Source organism: Cyanistes caeruleus, chromosome 4, assembly GCF_971803275.1.
Source record: "Cyanistes caeruleus chromosome 4, bCyaCae1.hap1.1, whole genome shotgun sequence".
Lineage (NCBI taxonomy): Eukaryota > Metazoa > Chordata > Aves > Passeriformes > Paridae > Cyanistes > Cyanistes caeruleus.
This window is the reverse complement of record NC_141704.1, coordinates 39,270,553-39,286,557: the sequence shown is the minus strand read 5'-3', so window position 1 is coordinate 39,286,557 and position 16,005 is coordinate 39,270,553. Positions and strand designations below refer to the sequence as shown.

The following is a 16,005-nucleotide window of genomic DNA, read 5'->3' as shown; positions in this document are numbered from 1 at the left end:
ATGCTCTTCATGATGGCAGCTGGGAATCCCAGCAGTAAATGCCTGGTTCCCTTCTGCATTTTCTGTAAAATACACACCTCAGCTCAAGGCTGTGATTTTCATTAGAGGCAACACACCTTTCCTTCTTCTGAATCTAGGGTGGGAATAATAATATTGCAGGGGATGGTTCTTCTTACCCAAACTTAGGAATCTCAATAAAAAAAAACAACAACTCATTTTTTAACACAAGTAATCACAAATTCTTCTTCAAATCAATGCAACATTGTACATAATTTTGAGAACTTACTGGTCTTACTTTTTAAATTTTTTTGACAGCAGAAAGGCTGTAATGATGAAATCTAAAAGTGAAGCTTGAGAAACACTTGTTAATGTAGTTTGGAAACCAGTGTGCATAGTAAGATGGATGGAAAAATCACATGATGTGATACTGGAAAGATGATGGAAATAGGAATTTTGAAAGACTTATTTATCTTAAAGACAGCTTATTGTTAAATTGGTTTTTTTAAGGTATGAAATTTATAAAGACTTCCAGTACTTCTGTCTGAAATATTATGCATGTTTCAATGAAAGCATTATCTTAAACAGAAATATATTTTTACAAGTATTATTTAATAGGTTCCAAAGTGTCCTTGTAGTTATTTGAATGTGTGCTCTAGTCAGGTTGGCCAAATACCATGACAGACCTGTATGCATTGCCCCACACTGGTATTCACAGAATAAAAACAAAACTGCATTTTTTTTTTACACAGTGCAGCATCTTTCCTTTTCCTTAGAAATCAGGTGCATTTGACCAAATCCTGTTGTTTCTACACTGTACTATGGACCGTAAATAATATTTCTCCTCTCATGTATTTACCTCATGTCTTCACTTCCTTCTTAATTAGACATTATTTTCTGTTTTTCTTTAAGTATTTCAGAATAAAAAGGTATGCTATACCACAGAGATACCACGTACCAGGTATTATATTTTAAAAAAAAATTATTCTAGTAATCAAAACTTGTTGAATCTATTGTGTCGTTTGATCTGTAGATTAAGAATTCCAATTATGAAAATGAAGATAATTCACCTGTTAAAACAGGTAGAAGCAATTACACCCATGAAGCATCAGGTTTATAACACTAAAGAGTAGCAATATGTACATTTTAGCCCACAATCACAATCTTTTCTCAGAAAAGGGGTATAATGTGATAAAAATTGCTCCAGCCTCTAAAGCAGTTTTCTTTACATAATGAAATGGTAATTTGCCCTGGTACTTGAACCTGACCCTTCTACATTCAAGGTGAGTGTCCTAAAGTGCAATTAGCTCTCCTTTGCTTTCTCTGTACTAACAGATGTTGAACTTTTCAGACTAAATAGAGAAGAGGGTTATTTCTGTGTGAGTCTTAAGGCCTACCAATCAAGTTATTTTTCTTATGGATGGAAAGCCTTGTAACCAATACCCAGATGTGAAAAAATTCACAACCAAAATGTCCTCTGTGAGCACATTGTCCATTAGGGTGTTGGCACATTCGCTAGTGCTGTCCCACATGGGAGAGTTAGCAGGGATGGATCTCTGATTTCCCTGCCATTACTCAGCAAACCACAGGTGTTAAAATAGGAGCAGATTTGCACAAGCCAGCAAAGTTATCAAAATAAAGATTCTACTGTTCCTGCCTATGGAATCTATACCCAAATGTCAGCTGAGTTAAGGTTTTGTGAGTATCATAAGAGTTGGAATTATGGACTGGAACCTGAAACAAGAAATTTTCCACATGAATTTCATGCTAAACTCTTCAGCTGTAGAACTGGGTATTAAAATTGATATTGTTCCCCTTTGGTTACTAGTATTAGAATCACAGGTTCACAGAAATTATAAATAAGTTTGAAGAAACCTGAAGGTTTTTTAGTTCGACCTCGTTATAAAACCAAAGCTAGCTCCAAGGACAAATCTGTCCCTCAGGGAACTGCCCATGCAAGTTACAAAAATATCTGAGCATGGAGAGTCCAGAGCCTCCTTGGGCATGTGTGACAGTGCTTTATGAACTCACTGTGAAGAATTTTTTTATATGTCCAGCTGAAATTTTTCTGTCTAGAACTTTTTCTTTGCCTCCATTCCTTTTCACCATGCACCTTGAAACTGGACATTTTTTCTGTGTCACTCTTTTAGTCAGTGGAAGACTGCAATAAAACATGGACTGAGACATATGGTATATTCAGAGAGGCTAAGAGAAGTACCTTGGAATTACCTGGAAAGAAAAAGTGTGAGGGAAGTACTCTTAACAAGTTCTAATCCATTATGAGTTGTACTCTTCTCATTCTCACTGTCCACACTCTTTCATTTTGCAAAAAAGTAATTGGTATGCTGAAACAAGTTGAATAATACTTTTCTGGTGTGTTAGATTGCAGCAATCAGGTGACAAATCTCATTATCAGTTTGTGTTCTAGAAGTCTTAGTGTTATCTAAGAAGAGCTGGGTTAAAAGCTCTCTGGAAATGGTTAAATACCATTTCCTATAGATTTTTCTTTACTTTGGGGAGTTTTGCATGCACTTCCTTCTTTTTTTCTATGTTACAATGCCTAGTGATTCCCACTATTTCTTAGTGATTCCCACTCTGATGTGTTCAGAAAACCCCAGATTTAGACTTCATTCTGTAATGAAAATTCTAGCCAACTTGTAACAAATTTTACTGTCAATCCTTCCTGTATATGGGTAAAAAAAGTAGTAACATTTATGAATTCCAAAATTTAAAAAAAATAAAGAGGGAAATATTTCTATTCTTTTATGAATCTGTCCTTTTGTTTTGGTCCCAAGTTTCTTTGTGAATTGTGTTTTCATTTTGAACATCTGGAATTGGCAGCGTGTTGACTGAATGGTTTGGTATGAATCGGTTTGGGGTTTATTTCAGAGGTGATAGTTTCTGCTTTTGCTATAGAAACCAGCAAAGTTTCTGTTTGAGTGTTTAATAGCCTAGTAGTTGAAAAGAAAATAGTACCCGTGGGATGATCTGTACTTGCAAGCAAGCCACTTACAGCTCTCAATTACTAGCACATTTATTTTAGTGTTCTCCAAGATGCTGACAATATTTGGGTTATTTATTTATGGGTAGAATATCCTACCATGTCTTTACCACATGTAGCTGCACTGTACTCACCACCTGTGGTTTCTGAGAGGTTTCACTGTTCTTTTGACAATACTGAAACATCAGTTTGCACGTTTTCATAGTGCTATGATTCCCATGCTGCAAGCTTCTTAAGACACTGATTTATTGGTCAACACAAGCATAGTGGTACATGTGAAATTACGTGTACAAACATATTGAACCATTGAAGTAGAGAAAACAGTTTATTTAACCTGACAATAAATTTTAATAATAATAATAGAATAGCTTAGATTTTCCTGTCTCTGTTTTTTTTTTTTTTTATTTTATAAAAGAAAGAAACACAGTTGTCAATGATATGGACAAAAGGACATTATTTGGTATGTTTTATTTTCTACAGTCTAGTTAAAAATAGCATGCAAGTAATTGAATAAAAATATTTGTATATATGATTTATTTTGAAATAACAATTATACCAGCAATGAATAAAAATCTTACCATGAAAGTTAAATGAAAATATGACAAAAAAGAAGAGTAAACAATTATTTAACCTGAATATTTTTTTCCTTGTTCTCTTTCACGTATTCCATTAATTTAACAATTTCATAGGCTCTGAATGCATATTTTCACAAATTTTAAATTGTTCATATATTGTTAAATCATTTTTTCCTTTGCAGTGGGTAACAGTACATAAAAGGCATGATTATTAAGAAAGTTGGACAGGAATCTTGTATTGACACCGGCCAGCCCATACTGCTCACTATAACCGACCATGAATCCCACCTGACTTCCCTGTGAGTCTGCAACATGCTGGCATGTGTTTCATGCATGGATATAGATTTTTATGAAGATGAATCTTTTACCTCAACTCATCTGGCTAGATAAAGGCATATTTTGCACCAGATTTGGTAATTCTCGTGGTTTCTAAATAAAACCATTTGTAAAAATATACACACATTCCCTTAAGCTTGCTGAGCCCACACTAAATATTAACAAACAGAATGGATAATATGCAGATTGACACTTGCTTTTAGGCATATCCTAATTTTAAAGCACTATCATGGTGAGTTATTCCTGCAGTCCCTGCCCCTGGAAGGGACCTGGATGGTCACAGGTGTGTCACTCCAGGGAGATCTCAGCAGCCACCCGAAGGCAGTTGTACATCTCCTGGGGCAGGTCAGCCCGGGTGAGATTGTTTCCATCCAGGCGCAAATGTGTGATCTTGGAATAGGTTGTTGGTCCAACTACCTTACAGAAGCTGCTCAATGGGAACTCTGAAGAGAACAGAAATAAGAGGAAAACATGAATCATTAGGACAAATAGGACAAACCCATTATTTTTCTGTTTTATTTTTTTTTAATTTCAGTTGGAAATGATGACCTTAACTTATTATATTATTTTCAATATTTTGCATTTTGCACTGATGCAAACCCCTAAAAATTTATTGGAACTTGAGGGACTTGTGTTGGGAGAGGTTCTTTCTGTTAGTTGTAAGAGTTTCAGAATTTCAAGACTGAGTTTTTCAAATGCCATTTTCCTCAGTACAAATTTGACTTTTAGACTTCAGATTTTACATAGATGTCTAATCTGGCATTTAGATAAAAGGAAAAAAAATCGATCTTTTTTTTTAAAAAAAGAGATGCAGAGGGAGGAATCAGTCAGTTTGTATGCATTACAATGGAAGGGTAAAACTCTTATATAAGATATTAAAGGAAGTAAAAAGTTTCTGGAGAAACTGAAACCATGGTACAGCTTTACCCTAAAGAACAGGAAGTCCAATGACTATCTGTGTATTTTGAATATATTTTATATGTGCCATTTTGATTTACCTGTTTCAGAATGAAATTTGGGTCCAGGGTTGGGGATTTTTACATTTAAATTGTGCAGTTGAACCTTTCCACATCAAGATTAGAAGGTGAGTATGAATGCAAAAAATACTTGTAAAATATTTATATTTATTGAATTTATTTAGCATGTTATAAATGGTCTCTATTCAGTTGAAGTATTATTTGGTTCATGTAGCACCAGGTAGATCTTGAACAGAAATCCATCTTTTATCCTATGATCAGTATTAACTGTAAGCTAGAAAATATATGAATCACTAAAGTTGGCTGCTCAGTATGCAGAACACACACATACCCATATATTATAGACCTCTTTCATGCAGAGAAGATTTATCCTCAAGGTGGAATTTGTGTGAATAAATCTGATGTGCCCTTCAAACCACACTGTGTAATTTTGCAAAGAGGGTCTTCATTCCCACCTGTGTTTCCTTTGAGTCAGATAGAGGATTAATCTGTTGAGAAGCTCCATAACTACTAACAAAGCAGTTTGAGAGACTTGTTCTTCAGAACACTGGCATTGGATGAATTCACACAGGAAATAATCAAAAAAGTTAAAGGGACTCTTTCAATGAACCCATACATCTCATAATTTCTGATACATCAAATTAGCATCATCAAAATTAAATGCCATTCAATTTACCTTCCATAGCTCACCTTATGTATCTTTTCTACGTGGCTACTCAATCTAAGTATGATCAAATTGTAGTACTGAAGGAAATGAAGGAAGTACCCTTCCTACCTTCTCATAAGCTTTAGGATTAACATTCTTCTAATTGGATTCTACCAGGACTTGCATTACAATAATTTTCTATCACTAATGAAACATGGTTTTTGTAAACTAAGTGTAAATGTGCAGGCAGCTCTTTAGAGCATAAGAACTTACGTAATATTTTGGACAGAGATATGATATTAAGAGTGAGTAAAGATTCATATATATTCCACAAAATAAGTTATTTTTTCGAATAGGAATTAAGGAAATATAATTAAAAGGCAGATCTTGATTATCAATTCGATTAAAGCAAATTGAAACAATTTCCCAGATTTTGTGTAGTGTGCAACCCTCTTTTAGAAGGTTGAGAGAGGAATGGCATCCTTTGGGCAGTCCATGTCGTAATATAGTAAAATTTTATTATTTCTGATATTCTTCTGGTTCAGAATGTACCAGCAGAAGCCAGCTAATGAGTTTTGTTCATTAAGATCATGTGATCTGAGAGATGTTTATAAGATTATGTCTGTGTAAAATTTTGCTGAATGAAAACAAATTCCTGAGATTTTAACTCATTGTCTTGGGCTGTAGGCTATACCATTGGCTATTTAGTTCCAGTTTTCTTCAGATAACTTGGGTTTAATTTGTAAAATTTAAAAAAAATTAATTCTAATATCAGTTTTTTCCATCTTGTCATTCAGGAATGACATGGTAAGTATATTTTTGCTGACGACAAACATTCTAAAACTTCATAAATTTAAATTTTAGGTTGTTTTCTTCAAATATTATTACTTCTGAGCATAAATGCTAACATTTGGTTGCAAAAGAAGATATGTTTATAAAAGCTGGATCGACTCAAAGGACATAAACTTCATACATGTAAACCACAAAAATTTAATAACAAAATTCTGATCTGTGCTGACTTTATGAGACTAAAACCACTTTGGAAGTGGATGAAGATCTTGTCCTCACAGAAGTCAAATTAACTTAGTCATGGACTTCAGTGGGATATTGTTCCAATATTTGGTCCACATCATTTGAATATGGGTCAAATTTTATACTCTTCATATAGTTATCAGTTGTTTAAAACAAATTTAAAAATGTTTCATTTTAGTTGCAGTCTTTAGTAGCAGAAAATGAGACCAGAGGTTCTTGCGAGTGCACTTGATGAGCTTTAACCTGCATTATCTGTGTGGGGAACTACAATCTTTTAGAATAAAATAATAGAATGTGGCATAAAATATCTCAGAATTTTATTTACTCCCTCTTTTGTTACACTTGTTAATGTTGCAGGTGAAAAAATATCTTCCTGAATTTATAAAATTCAGGTTCAAAGACAGTCTACCTGGAATTTTTCCCACATATTTTCCCAACACAGCATTCCTGCATAAGCCAGACACTGAGAGAATAAGAAGGATTGGATGAAAATTGGGCTTCCATCTGACAGTGCAGTGGGCAATCTTAACAGCATTTGAAGTCCCATAGTCATTATTGTTGTGTGCTGGCCACTAGCCACATGTGAAACATTTCTAAACAGGCCATGTTAAAAAACTCCTCTGGGAACTGATGGAGTGAGCCAGATAAAAGACCATAAAGCACCTCCACAATTCATATATAGTCTCTTAACTGTCCTCTGCAACGCTTTCCCATCTCCCCTTTCATACTCCGTTTACGTGGAGTAACCCCATTACTTCCTGGGGTTTCATGCAGACACAACAATTGTCTCCTTAATCCCTTACAAGTGCAGATGAAATAAGGAGAAGTCCTTCTTTGGACCCTCTTCTTGTTTCACTGAACCTCTTTGATTCTTGTTTTTTTATTTTCCATCCTGCAGAGTTTTTTTCTACTCAGAGGAGTCTGTAACACAAGTCTATACATGTGTGTGTACGTGTGTGTGTGTGTGTATATAAAAATAGTGGCATCTTAAAGACATTTCAACTTAGAAACTACAGTTTAGGTCTGAGGTATGGAGAAAGCAAAGGCTTTTCTAAATCTTCCAAGGTCCTATTCTAGCTTGGAGATCCAACCAGCATCCAGTACAGTAGATAAAAATGTAGATTTGATACTCACAATCAATATAATGGATGTGTTTCAATTTATTAGTTAGAAATCAGAGGAGTTATTTTGAATTTGTTTTCTGAGCAGTTTGCTATCTGCTTCACCCACTGCTTCTTGCAACACAGAGGGAAACAGAACATACTAAGGCAAAACTGATTCTGCTCTACATATTTTGATGTGTTTATTCATCAGCTCTTGTTCAAAAAACTCAGAGTCACTCAAATAAGGGTATTTCTCAAACAGTTTTTTTTTTATGAATGACAATGTATAATGACTTTAGCAAGTCCACGGTGAAACTCATGGACAGTAATTTAGAGAAATATTCTTTCCAGTAATATCAACAATGTTGGAACCAGATTATGCTTTCTTAGACAAATATAAATGTTAATTACAAGCTTGGAGGTATCTGAGAAAAAGTGAGACATAGGAAGTTAAGAACTCTGGAGAAATATCTTTATGTTAGGTCTCAGTATAATGAAAACTTCAAACGAATTAAACATAAACTGAAGGATTATACCTTTTGTGTATTTGAGGACAAATTATTATTGCTCCTTAGACAAAAGCCTCTCACTGCATATGTGTACCATAGGCCATCATATGGAACAGAAGCTGGTCTAGCTTACAGTCATCCTTTCACAAATCACTGGGAAATTATAATAATTTATTAAACAAAGGAACTGGTTGTTGGTTTGAAGCTTAAATAGTCACAGATCAATCAACCCAATTTTCCAAAAGACTCATGGCTGTAGGTCAGGCATCATGAATTGTGAAATCCCAGAGCTTTGATTTACCTATATTAATGATTATTTTTAATTAATTTTTATCCCACATTGTCAATCAACATCTTAGGGAACTATATATTATGCCTGTGAAATTAGATAACTGAAAAAGCTGATTCTCGAAGTCTGCTAGATTTTATGGTAAAGAAAAAAAGAACAATAAGTCATAATTCTGTTGCATCAGTCCGTAGGGTAGCAATGATAGTGTAGCAGTAGCTGGTGAACATCCCCTCCCCACATCACCCCCTGAAAATGCAACTTTCCACAAAAAGCTAAAATTGTTGTCATAGTCCTTGACTCTGATGTCCTCAGAAAAGTGAATAGCAGCCCAGCTTGGTACTCAGGTGTCTTGCAGAGGGCTCAGATCATTCTAAGAAAGGAAAAGTGCTTCATATATCTCATGAGAAATTAAAAATCATCATAGCTAGCTATTTTAGGAGTGGCAGAGTATCTGGTAGAGTTCCATAGGTATCTGTATGTAGTGCCTTAGGTGGGAATTATTAACTTGTTGTTTTCACTCATCTCAAAACAAGAAATTGAGATGCACTAGAAAAAAAAAAGCCACTGAGAAAAATGAAACATAGTAAATACAAAATATTTCAAAGTATTTTGCCCTTAGTCTGGTAATATCTGCACTAAGAATATTTGTTTTAAAGGCTACATTTCCATGGAGTTAGCTATGTATGGGGTAGCTAACACTAATACTATTAATCCTTGATGGATACAAGTAGGCAAACAGAAGGGAGGATTTTTTGTGGTTTACTTTATGTCAACCAGCAAGATTATATAAATCCTCCTGAGAAACCACAGTTATATTTGTCATATCTCCCTCTCCATCAGGGACTACCATTGAGAGAGGTGCAGCTGGAGAATTTCTGATGCAGTGGTGAGGCCTCTCCAGCTCTGCAACACCTCCTTGTCAAGCCAGGAATGGGACAGTCTTGTAAAAGCCCTGTCTCAGCAGAAACCTTCATGGTCTCATGCAAGGTGTGGCATTTATTCACTGCAGAAAGAACATTTTTCAAATCATAAGTGAATGGAGACAGACTTGCCACCTGATCATATGATGTGCAAAACAGGAAGGAAAACAAGGAACAGGGACAGCTTTTTGAATTTAAAGATAGGTTTGGAGGGATACTATGTGAGGCAAGGGAGGAAGGCAACAAATGCAGTTACTTCAATGTACCTTTTTCACTGCATCTTGTGCCTGCTACCTGGTGAATTTGTTGTGCTCTCCCTTTCTCCTACCTCCAGCACTTTGACTACCAGCTCCTGAAAGCTTACCATAGTCAGATCCTCACCTGACATCTCTCTCTTTTTCTCAGCATAAGAATTCTGAACATCTTTTGCACTGATCAAACTTTTCAGTATTTTCTGAATTGTATAAGACAATTCCACTGGCTTCTATGTAGTTACTCCAAGTTACACAAGATGGGAATTTGAGGGAAAAAAAATCCACATTACTATGAAAGCATAAATTTCTCATTTTAAGTTAAGGTGGCTACTAGGTAAATATCTGTCTTTTAACATGAATGTGGACAACTGTCAAGTCTAAGTGTCAATGTGGTAACAGTCTAACCGGTACTATTTTTTCAGACTGGTTCATCTCTTATTTTGGATACTTGCAATAACCATCAATATCTAGTCTGTGATAAACATTAATGAATATGTGTAGATTTAACTCACTGTTAATTTTGTTGACTTGGAGGTAGAAGTTTTCCAGGTTCTCACTGACAGTTGGAATGCTCTTCAGCTGATTGAAGGAGAGATCCAACTCAACTAGAGATGTGATGTTGAAGACATTACCTGGTATTCCAGAATCTGTTAATTTATTGTGGGATAAACGTAAATATTGCAGGGCTTTAAAACCTTGGAAGTACTCATCGGGAATATTGGAAATTTGGTTATTATCAAAGTACAGCATGAGCAAGGAGTGAGGCAGTCCTGTTGGAAGCTTTGTAAGTTGATTGAAGCTTAAGTCAAGATACAAAAGTGAATTCAGGCCTTTAAAAGCCCCAGAAATAGAATCTGCTTTCAGCTGGTTGTTCTGGAGGTGAATGACAGTCAGATTCATCAGCCCCTCAAATGCCCCAGGATTGACTTTTGTGATCTTGTTGTGACTTAACTGCAGGTCATCTAGTGTTTTGGGAAGTGGTCCAACAGCTTCAGTCAAATTGTTGTAGTTAATGTGAAGTTTCTTCAGGTTCTTTAGTTTAGAGAAGACTCTTCCCTTAATTTTTGAGTTTTCCAAATGGTTGTGATCTAGGATCAGCCACTGTAGGTCTGTTACATTGTCAAATGCGTTCTCTTCAATTCCCTCAATCATATTGTTTCGAAGATAGAGGTATTTTATTCCACTTGGTACAATTGGAATGGTTTTCAGCTTGAGATTGTCACAATACATGGCAGTAGGGTAGCTTAAAGGACAATTACATTCTGGGGCACAGACTGCTGCAGATGGCCCAAAAGGGTCATAACCATAATCATCTCCAGGACCGTATTCATATTGGCAAAAAATGCCACTAATCAACAGCAGAAAGACAGGTAGGGAGTTTAAAGCCATCTTTCTAACGTGTCTTGTTCCTGTATGGTGAAAGGGAATAAACAAGATATGACTTTAATCTTTTATCTCTTTCAGCAATATTTAAATTTTTACCAGATAAAAATTATAATTAAAAACTAATTACAGTTCCTATTTAAGGTTTTTAATTAAGAAAAAAATATTGGGCTATTAGTATTACATTGTAACTGCTTTATTACTTCCCCTGTCTTGTGTAATCTTCCTTTGTAATGCAAAATTGCTGGCCATTTTGCTGTTGTAAGTAAAACTCTATATCATTCTGCATTCATTGATTAAGTCCAAGAAAGATGATGAGGTACAAGGGTTTTAAACTTGCCACAGAAGATTTCAGTTTTGCTGAAGGCCATGTTCAGAGGCAGTTCCACCATTTAAACTCTTTCAAGCGTTCCTAATGTGCTGAATTGTCTCATATCTAAACATGTGACTATTTGACTTTGGTTTGGAAGAGACAGGGAAGTTAAAAGTGAGGGTAATGATCTCATGCATTGTGTGTAGCTTGAAAGATCTTTTTCTCATGGATTATGTTCTGTAAAGCATGGTCCACTAAGCTTCACAGTCACCTAAATAATGAACTAATAGAATACAAAGCATATTATTTTTAGCATGCCAAACAACCAGTATTGAATATGTGTGCAGTGGACCTGAAATGACTGAATTTCAGGTAGTGAAAATGTTCTTGCAAATTCTCTATACAACAGAGGTGTTTGTTACGTTTTATGTCCATTCTAAATCAAGTGACCAATAAAACATCGGGTTCACTAGTCAGTCTTTCAGTTCACGTACAGCAAAAGGACATTTGGTGTCATTGGGGATGTGTGTGATTCACTATAAGTGGGGTCACTTTTTAAGGCCATAGCTTTCTCATCAGTACTCTGCAAGATGCCAATTAATCTATGAAGACTAGTATCTTGATTATGCCTCCCACTGGCTAGATGTCCTGCTGGAAAAGCAGGTCTAGAATCAATAAATTCAGTGAGCTTACTTTGATTTTCACCAGTGAAAAACAAGGCAGGCTGCAAGTACTCAACTACTGTTCAGACAGTGAGAGGATTAAGAAAATCCTTAAAACCTTTTTTTTCTTAAGGAATTTCAGAAAGTATGTGAAGCCTGTAAACAGACCGCAGCATTGATCTCAGATCTGGGCAATCTTCCAGCAGAGTAAGCTAGTCTTTCTATTGGAATTGTTACACAGGAGACTTAATGTTAAAGTGCAGGGCCATAGCTACAACATTTTTCCCTAATTCTAAAAGTCTTTGCTTCTATTGACTTCTTAAAAGCCACATCATATTCTAGTGAGATAACAATCTCATTTAGGCAGGGCCTATTGATCTCATGCAGTACAGCACAAAGAATTTGTAAAAAATGTTCTTAATGTTACCTCCACTCAATAACCCATAAATTCCCACTGCTAGATATTAAGCTGCTGTCCCCTGAGAAAGGAATCTGATTTCATATCATCTCCATGGCCCCATCACATTTACCTAATTACAAACCCTAGGATAATCATCGAGATATTAGTTGTCAGTGTAATTTTCTTTGCCTGTCTTTCATTACTGCATGAGAACATGCAACATGAACATGAGCTCGACCTTTAGTCCCCTGCTGGAATGAATAAGTACAGCTCATCTGAAAGCAAGGACTGCAGTAACATAATTAATCTCAAAATCCAGTCCTATTTAGGTACTAAACATTAAAGAAAGGAAATCAAACACTTCTGTATTCAAAGTATAAAAAGAGTATAATGAAATCCTTGGATAACACTCTCTGGCCTCATGGTGACATTTTTTACACACCTCCTTAATTTTATAGTTTTAAAATAACATAGACATTTTAAATTCAAATTCTATTTAGTTTCTAATTTCAAATGGTATTTGTAATGTTAAGTTTCGTGATTGATATCATAGTCTTACAGCCCTTTAAATAGTGTACAAATCTTTACTGCTCTGCAGAGCCCTGGAAATAATTAAAATGTTAGATAGCAAATGTTTTTGAATTAATTTATATAAATTTTTTTAGAATTTATGTGACAATTCTGTAGTTCAAGGGCATATGGGCATGTATGTGACATAAAATAGTGAAGTAAATAGGAAATTTATTTAACTTGTTTTATTCATGCATTTCTCATTCAGGTAGCTGAATGTTTTGCTGTCAGAAGTGTAAAAGGTTAATAGATCATGCTTGCTTGATCTTGTTGCACTGAACTGCATGAATCCAAAAGATAAAATCAGAATACATTCTTAGATGTTTATCTTACAACATAAACATGCTTTAACTGAATGTCTGTGTCTGTTCTAAGCAGTTGTGTTGCAAAATACCTGTGAAAATATTTGTGAAATTGCTCAGGAAACTTGCCAAAACATGGTAAATCCATGATTTTGGGAAATGCATGCTACATTAGTCTAGCAATACTATTCAAACTATGACCTTGTCTGTATTTCCTTAATCATTAAGTTATCGTGAAACAAAACAAATGTAAAATTAAGACTCAATCAACATTAAATCTGTAGCTTAAATTCTTACACAGTTTGCAAAAGATTATATTTTTTAAAAGCTTACTAGTCTATTTAAAATGGGCTTTAAAGTTAAATGCAAATTTAAAAATACCTACTGTTTCCCTCTCATTGTTTATGTGATTAATTACTTGGATATCAGGATACCTTGTCTTTTTGTAGAATGAAGTAAAATGGTTAGCAAATGGGTTTTACAGAGCTCTCACTAATATTATGAATGAAAAAGTAAACAGTGAGTACTCTTACAAACTTCTTTGTACTGTGTGTCAAATCTTATTCCGATGCAGAACAAATCAGACTGTAAAAAATTGCAACAGTGATGTACAAAATATGTGAAGTTGTTTTAAGGAAACTTAGAAAGTGAATCGACTAAGCAACTGTTGATTTGTGCTCAATTTACAAATTGGCAAACTTATCCTGTCATGTTTTCACATTCCCATTGCAGCTACGTTTAAACAGCTGAACACTACAGTTAAAGCATGCAGCAGCACTTACCTTACTGCCTTCAAGCTGCTTTCCTTAATTCCCAGAGCAGATGCAATAAGAGACTGTATCGACCAATATATGCTCTAAACAGTGTCAGGAGGTAAAAGTCTGCCAGATCCTCTGTGTAACAAGAGGGGAAAAAAAAAAGCCCTAGTCACGCTGTTCTCTGAAGCTGCTATGTCATCATGGTGATCTTGTGGTGTGGCATGTACAAAAATACAGCTCTCTAATGAAGTGCAGGTGGATACCATATTTTGTACAAGGACAACCCATCTGTTCCTCCTGTGGGATCAGAGAATGATATTTCACAAACCTGAGAAAGTTAAAAAGCCATAGGTTTATACAAGATTTTTTTTTTGTAGTTTTGAGGGAAAACATGTTAGATTGTAAAACAAATTGCAAACAGGCTTTTGTTTTCCAACTCATTTTATACTGCTAGACATGAGCTAACACATAGCACTCAGACCTCAATGCTGCTGTTCTTCTTCAGCCAAGTGACTCATTCATTTTTCTGTCTTTTTCTTTAACTATCTTATGACCACAGTAAAATATCCTTAATAAAAACTTTAGTCTAAGGATCAGATTCAAAAATTATCTCTGAATCATACCCTTTTCCACATTACATACTGAGTTCAAAGATTACATACTTGAGTTCAAAGATTCTTCTGCAAATCATTGGAATTGATTTGGTCTGGAAATTTTCTTTGGTGGTTGAATGTATGTTTGTTTAATAAAAACACATCCCAGGAATGGGTTTTGAGCAGTTACTGTAAACTCACTTCATACATTTGTTCATTTTGCACTTACAGCTTTCTCCTGCTTTTCAGAATCTGGAACTACTCAGCTTTATGTTGTCTGTCTCTTATTCCATGGATGTAGTTCAAGAATGCATCTTAAGGCTTGGATGAGATGTTACTTTCACCAGGCAATGTCAAAAAATAATATATTAAGAAAGTAACAATTTAAAGTGGACCTTAATGCTTCCATAAGAACTTTCCCTTATCTCTAAATGGAGAATTTCTTCCTTTTTATGAGAACCATCTTTTTTTTTTTTTTTTAATAGATTTGGGTAGGGACAAATGTCAAATGTGCATATAGAAAGCATGTACAAGACATTTTAAAGTGTCTTGTGTGTTTAACTGCATTTGACTGTAATTGCTGGGGGTAGAAATTCAAGGATTTTGTCCATATTCCACTTACTATCTTTATGAAAAGTTGTGACGCAGAATGTGTCTGGGCTGGAGAACCCTATCCGTTACCTGAAGAGGAGCCTGGATGTGAGATTCTCCCAAAATTTGCTGCTGATACACCTCAGTCTCCACAGCAGTGAAGGTTACTGTGAGCAGGGAAAAGCCAGTGTCCTTCACCAAGAACAGGAAGGACAACAAACACTTACAGACCTCTGTGCTTCTGCAGTGCCCCAATTAGCAAACAAATTTGCTCAACACAGAGTGCCATGTACCAGTGCAGCCCCCAGGGAGCAAATGTCATGCTTTTGGTGTTCTGACATCATGCCTGCCTCCCTGGTGTGGGAGAACCATTTCCACACTGGGAAACACATTGGTGACAGATCATTACTACTTGAATGGTGCCAAGAATTGAATGTGAAGCAGTGGGATTACAATAGTGAATTAATCCAAGTGGAAAACTGCATGGTATCAGGACTAGAAATGCAGAAATGGACAAAGCTGCTGTTGTTCTGCATGTGGACAAATGGAGACCAGATGGAGTTTCTCATGCACAGAATGATATTTATCTGAAAAATACTTCATTAGCTTTAGTTGACCAAGGAAACCTCAACTGTGACTTGACTGCAAATGTAGCAACAAGCAGCAGCACTCAGCAAGAGATCAGTTGGAATAAAAAAATATTTTTCATACAGGAAGAGAAACCTTTAAGACAATATCTGGATTTGCTCTGTGGAAGAACATATATCAAGGTGAGAAATGGAGCATAATATTTG

At 35.4% G+C, this 16,005-nt stretch overlaps 1 protein-coding gene across 1 annotated transcript; it reads right to left on the bottom strand.

Moving 5' to 3' along the window:
- Window positions 1-3,304: 3,304 nt before the first annotated feature.
- LUM (lumican) lies at window positions 3,305-14,516 on the bottom strand. Its single transcript, XM_023933179.2, has 3 exons — window positions 14,052-14,516; window positions 10,152-11,048; window positions 3,305-4,352 (listed from the first exon to the last, which is right to left on the bottom strand). The coding sequence occupies exons 2-3, from the start codon at window positions 11,026-11,028 to the stop codon at window positions 4,198-4,200; spliced, it is 1,032 nt and encodes a 343-aa protein (XP_023788947.2). The 5' UTR covers window positions 11,029-11,048; window positions 14,052-14,516; the 3' UTR covers window positions 3,305-4,197.
- Window positions 14,517-16,005: the final 1,489 nt, after the last annotated feature.